Source organism: Echiichthys vipera (genome assembly GCF_963691815.1).
Source record: "Echiichthys vipera genome assembly, chromosome: 9".
NCBI lineage: Eukaryota > Metazoa > Chordata > Actinopteri > Perciformes > Trachinidae > Echiichthys > Echiichthys vipera.
The window spans coordinates 17,513,475-17,520,306 of NC_139834.1; the positions used below are offsets into that span (position 1 = coordinate 17,513,475).

Genomic DNA, 6,832 nt, shown 5'->3' on the forward strand with positions numbered 1-6,832 from the left:
CCAGTCTTGATGAGTGGGATGGGCTGACAGAAACAAGGGCATGTTAAGTTCGAAGTTATTTAACTGTCATGAGTTTAGTTTTTTTAAACTTTAAATTTAGGCTACTGCGTGTGCGTTAAATTCTAGTGAATTTTGAAGAATTGAGGGTGTTTTTTCTTTTTAAGTATAACTGATTTAACTTTTGCAGTTTGATGTCGAAAAGTTTCCAAAATTATCTTAGTTGTGGTGTGTGTGTGTGTGTGTGTGTGTGTGTGTGTGTGTGTGTGTGTGTGTGTGTGTGTGTGTGTGTGTGTGTGTGTGGTGGTGGTGGTGGTGGTGGTGGTGGGGGGGGTGTCATTGTGTTAACATAAGTAGGCTAATCATATGTCCTTTGTAAGGTTGAATTGGAGGCGTGTGCTGTCGCAGTGGGAGCGCGCAGAGGAAGGGAGGGCAATCTTGTCCGGACGCTAATAAGACCCAATGGCTGGTGCAAGGTGGCCAGGAGCTCTGAAACGCGACAGAAGACGGCGGACGAAGGAGAGAAGAAGAATTAGAAAAAAAAGGGGAAAAAATCTCAGGAAAGACATTTCTGGATGGACAAAAGAGGATGTCGCAGGGAGCCGTGGGGCTTTTGGTGCGCGTCAGCTTGTGATTCTCATTCAAAGCAAGTGCGAGGAGAGTGAAGCGGTAAGTGAAAACACGAAAAAACACCTGCGTCGAGGGTACAGGTACCTGCGAAGGACATATGAAGATGACTTTCAGCGCACAAAACTGTTTGAAGTAGCTGATAGTTGGCGCAATCTTTGGAGAGCAACCATAGATACGTAGTGTATCTTCTTATTTTTGACGCCAGAGTTCAGAAAATTTAAAGTTTATTTAAAGTCTGAACAACTTACAGAAGCTCTTTTTTCATCATCAAGAGTAACTGCAGTTAAAAAAAAAAAATTCCTACATGTCCCAACAATTACTAAGTTTTTGTCCTGTCATCATCAGCTCTAATACCACATGATTTGGAATGGACCGAGATTTGACCGTCATTCACATGCTATCACACATCTGGAACTGGGATATCACTGTAGGCACTGTGAGCCACTGACTCCTGGGAGCCCCAACCCTGCCCAATGAAGCAGTCCCGGTGGGCCCGCCTGGCACAGCTCGGCCTGCTTGCTGTGTGGACCTGCATGTGGCTGGTCCAGGGATGCGGGCCGGGCCCTGGGTACGGCATCCGCTCCAGGCCCCGGAAACTCACAGCCATGCACTACAAGCAGTTTTTCCCCAACTTCTCAGAAAATAACCTTGGTGCCAGTGGGAGAGCAGAAGGCAAGATCACGCGCAGCTCTGAGCTCTTCAATAAACTTGTATGCAACTACAACCCAGACATTACCTTCAAGGATGAGGAAAACACCAACGCAGACCGCTTCATGACCAAGGTGAGACTGTGTTTATCCACTTGATTCATCTTAGGTTTTAGGGGTGGCATTGAATAGAATGATACACTGGATCACTTGTTTCCACTAACCCTGGTGACAGTTGTATGGTAAGTACAATGAAACGGGCAGACAGGGCAGAGAATAACCTGCGGATTGACTAACGGACGCTCTTTTTAGTGTCTCTTGAACCTTTCCAAGCCAATAACTCTGTTGAATGATTAACTACATTGGAGGTAGAGGCAGCAGTTTACAGCTCATACTCTGCCACACAGCATGGCTAAGTCAAATCAAATAACATAACCCCATTCATTGTTCGCTGTACCTGCCCTTGCCAGGCTCTTTAAAAAACAAATGTTCAACACGGTGTGTAAGTTTTACCCAAACTTCCCCTCCCTTTTCTTGAGATGAGAAGATCAGGATGTAATTCAACACTACCCCTTAAGAGACTGCCTTCCCCTTCAGGAACACTTCCTTTTAATCTTTAACCAAAGACTTTTGTTACTGGAAATCAAACTATTCCTGTGACAGGTTCTCAGTGGCACTTCAACATGAACCCATTCATGTTTACTGAGGTTCCAAATTCAAATCTCATGCCTAGAAAAGATGGTTGGCACCCCCCTGGGATGTAAAATCTGGACAGCCTTTTTTGACAAAACAGTTTGTGAACTACTGGATATGACCACATGGTTTCTTGAGACTGCTTTGGATGCTGCGGCTTTCTGTGATTGTTTAGGATATGAATCTGTGTTCCTTCCCCTCCCCGAGTGATTGTACGGGATGGAAATCTGCGGTTGTATATGTGTGCCATTGCTGATGCCCGGTTCGAGTGTGTGTATCTGTGCATGTTGCCCGTCTTTTGCCCAGATGTGAAAGACACTCTTTGTGTGTCATTTGGAGACTCTGAGGGGTCGCCTATACAAAAATTCCCGCCTGCTGAAGTAATGGCACCGTCGGAAAAGCGACTATTGTAGTTCTGACAATGAAACGCCTCTCCTCAATGGCATTGTGAGAAAAAATGCACCCAGTTTGTTTTCTGTCTCTTTCACTTTCTCACTCTTGCTGTCACATTCCCAAGTCGGTGCCCATACATTCTTACCCTCTGCCCTCTCTCTTTACTCCAAGCCTCTACCCTCCGCCACACTGCTTTCTCCTCAGCCAACTTTTTCTTCCTCCATCTACCCAGCTCACACCCTCAACACTTTCGTTCCCACCCTTCCTTTTTTAAAATGCAGATGTATGAGGCACTTTATTCAATCCGTTATAGGCCACAAGGCCTGCCACATCACAAGTCACAAGAGAAATACGCATCCAGGAGATGATAATGAGTGTATATGGTTGCTGACAGCATCTTTTTTTCCAAGCCTGCTATTTTGTGACAATGCTGACACAGTTTTTAACATCACAGACCACGGGGGTGTTACTGTGAGAGTCACTGTGCACATTTCTTATCAAATGTCTTGGGTGAAAGTGAGCCAATTCATGCCTGGAACAGTGGAAAAGGCAGAGAATGGCCTTGATTATTCTGTCACCCTGTCAAAAAGGCCAAGGAATGTGCCAAACTGGCTACAGTAGCTTTGTTCTTGCACTCTGATTGTTGGGGGCAAGGTTGAGATGGCCTTTAGCAGCGTAGAGGAGGAATTGTGCGATGATGCCAGCAGACAAACAATCATAACCTGGAGGCCAGAGATGGTGTTGAAATGCATTTGAGTTTCTGTGCACTGAGGTGTACAGTAGGCTTAAATACTTTGTATACACTTAGTGCCATCCCCCCTGTTAATAAATGATTACAAGTGTTACTTCTGAGTGGGGTTCAGACATGCCTCTCACTGAGTGACTAAAAATATAATTTCTGTCAGTTTAAAAATAAACTAAACTAAATTAAAAAAATATATATTTTCCTTACTCTCATATCCAAAAATGCAAGAGCAAAATTCACAGTATAAAACATGAAACAACAACCGTCCTCTCATTTCCCAACAGAAATGCATTTTTAAAAGGCAAAATAATAAACTAAACGAGGGATCACAACACAGACTTAAAGAAATAAAAATCAGAATTACACAAATAATATTAATGCAATCCGCACATTATATTCCTATGCATATTAGTATAATATTATTATTAGTATTATTATTATTAGTCACCTCCGGTTTGTTATCGATAATTTTAATTTCTTGTAGTTCTATTTTGTTGTAGCTTTCAATTAATTAAAGCAAGAACATTATAGTTTCATATATGAAAAGTAGGTCTACCAACCCAACACATTTCTTTAGAATAATGTCACACAAGAGCCTGGTTGATACTGGATACTTTTTGAAGGTGGTACTGATTTTTGAATTTGAGAGTTAAACATTTTGATAATCATATATTGGCTGCATTAAAAATATTTTTCATTTTACATAAATTCATAACATAAACAACCATGTTGTCCAAATGTTGTTCAAAAGAACTGTGGCTATAAGATGCATACTGAGTGGGAGGTTTTACATTTGGACTTCTTTATACAGTCTATGGTTGGACTTCAAACGTATCCTTGGCATTTCTGCAGGGCAATTTCTTGTTACTTCTTGACCAACGTTTGTGCTGTTACCAATATATCTATGATAAGCTAATATCAGCTTTTTTATCAGGTAAAACGCATGCAAACTTAACATCTTCTCTCTGTCTCATTACTTTTCTAGCGCTGTAAGGACTGTTTGAACAGGCTGGCCATCGCAGTGATGAACCAGTGGCCAGGAGTACACTTGCGTGTGACAGAGGCCTGGGATGAGGATGGCCACCACCCTCCTGGCTCCCTGCACTATGAAGGCCGGGCCGTAGATATAACCACTGATGACAGAGAAACAGAGAAGTACGGTCTTCTAGCCCAGCTGGCTGTGGAGGCTGGCTTTGACTGGGTCCACTATGAGTCCAAATATCACATCCACTGCTCAGTAAAAGCTGGTGAGTTTAAAGGTCCCATTTTGTAAAAACGGAAGTCTTCACGCATTTTTTAAAATAATAAAGCAGATCAAGGTGCTATATGCTGTAAAAACTGTGAAACGCTCAATCCACAGAGAAATGCACAAAGCCCGTATTCAGAAACGGTGCCTTTAAACAAGCTGTCAGGACGGTTGAAACTATACTGTATATAGTTAGACAGTGCCATTACAGTCATTCCCTAACTGCAATAATGGTACAGAGACTGCAGATGCGGAAGACCTGGGAATGCTGACCAATCAGAGCATACTGCTTTTTTTCTGTGGGGGGGTGGGGGTGGGGCTTAAAAAGGCAGGCTCTAAAATGAGCACAATCTGTCTAAAATTAGCGATGCAGACAGATTGTGAATACATGTATATTCAGACCAACAGTATGAGAAAAAAATGTATATATTTTGAACATTAAATGCTCGTAGAAACCAAAAATACAAGTATGAAGAGGAAAATTAGCATAATATGTCCCCTTTAAGACGGGAGTTTTCATATAAGATTGTGCAGTTAACTGTGTCAAATCACATCACTTCACTGGATGGACATTTAAGACTAAAAAAGGAACAAAAACTCTTCAGTCATTTTGGCGTTTTGTGCTGATCTTCCTTCAGATCACTCTGTTGCAGTGGAAAAAGGTGGTTGTTTCCCAGGCTGGGCCCGGGTGACTGTTGCTGGAGGGGTGCAGAAGAGCCTGTCATCCTTGGCTCCCGGGGACAGAGTCATGGCCCTGTCTGGGACAGGTCGAGTCGTGTTGAGCCGGGTTCTCTTGTTTCTACACCAGGACCAAGAAAGCTGGTCTACTTTTCTGTCTCTGGAGACAGAAGATGGCCATAGATTGGCCCTTACTCCTCATCACTTGGTCTTTTTAGCCCCTCATTGCAGACTCGACAGCAGTCAGTATCAGGCTCAGTTTGCTAGCAGAGCCAAAACAGGAGACTGTGTTCTCATCCATACAGCAGAGGGTCAAGTACGTCCATCTCGAATCATCTCAGTTTCAATAGAGCAGAGTGTGGGAGTGTATGCGCCCTTGACAGAAGCTGGAACTCTGTTTGTTGACGGAGTGCTGGCATCCAGCTATGCTCTTGTGGAGGATCACAGACTTGCGCACTGGGCATTTGGACCTGTGCGACTCCTCTCCTCATTCAACCAGCTACTTTGGGGGGAAACGAGAAAAGAACAGCAGACCACAGACAGTGAAACAGTTTGCACTAAGATTCCATTTCATTTTAGCACTTTGGGCGCAAAGGACAAAGCAAGTGCATATGTGAATAATGGCACTCTGAACAAACAAGACGATCTGAGTGAACCTCTGAGGGTGGAACTGAAGGAGAAGCAGACATCAGAGGTCCACTGGTATGCTAAATTACTGTACAGTTTTGGATGTATCTTTTTAGACTCCAACTCATTTTATACTTAAAAGCCTAAAACTTTGGACTCAGTACATGTCGCACTGTTCAGTGTTACAGTACAACTTTGATACCGTTACACTAACACTCTCTGTTTTTTTTTCCACCAATAAATTAAAAGCACTGGAATGGCTTTCTTTTCTTTTTCACTATTGTCTGCATTATAATCTGTCATAATGATATACATGTTAATACTCAAGTGATGTTTGTTTGAAGAGCAGGTTAATGTAAAGATAAGGTCATGCCAAGATGACTGTGTCAAAGTCTATTTGTACATCATGTTATTTCTTTTAATTATTTCAGTTATATGTGTAAAAATGATATATTATTCTAATTGGAATGAATTTTCCCACAACAATAGAATATTTATTTTTTGTACTTTCCGAATCATAATACACTGGAGATCAAAATTAAGAAAACAAATTATAAATATTGTTATTTTTTTATTGGTGAATTTGATAGAATATCCGCTTTGGCTATACCACTACTGTCCTATCATGTTTTTTTTTTCCCAATAACCAAGGCACTTCAACAAAAACCTTTATTTTGTGGGGGAAAAAACAGTGAGCAAAATTAGAGATCACTTTGAGATTTCTCCCAGTTATTGGTGTTAATCTGGCACCTGCTGACAATTTACTTAATTGTTGGACACGCCCTATTTATCTGGCAGCTCTCCTGGTTACTTTGCAAGATGACAAGCCGCTCTAAGGTGACTGAAACCCTGCAACAGCAGGTTGTCCAGATGAAGGCCAAAGGGATGACCCTCTCAGCCATCAGAGAGAGGTTGGGCGTTACAAGTCTGTGATTTCAAGAATATAGAAACTTTACAAGGACACAGATTAATTTAAGTCCCTCAGAAAGGCCGGTCGTCCACATAAAACAAGTGCACCAGAGGACAGGATTATGAGAAGACTCTCAAAGGGGAATCAGTTCAACACTGCAGCTGGAGTTGCTTTCCAGTTCAGTGATGAACAGGGCAAGGAGCAGAAAGAATGAAAAGGCTAAACTTGCCTTTGCAGATGAGCATGTGTGCACAGAGGAGAACTGG

The 6,832-nt window shown here is 42.2% G+C and overlaps 1 protein-coding gene across 1 annotated transcript; it reads left to right on the top strand.

Moving 5' to 3' along the window:
* Positions 1-1,100: 1,100 nt before the first annotated feature.
* Positions 1,101-5,795, top strand: dhh (desert hedgehog signaling molecule; the record flags this gene model as incomplete). Its single annotated transcript, XM_083920529.1, has 3 exons — positions 1,101-1,409; positions 4,091-4,352; positions 4,990-5,795. The coding sequence occupies 3 exons, from the start codon at positions 1,101-1,103 to the stop codon at positions 5,793-5,795; spliced, it is 1,377 nt and encodes a 458-aa protein (XP_083776655.1).
* Between the last annotated feature and the right edge of the window lie 1,037 nt (positions 5,796-6,832).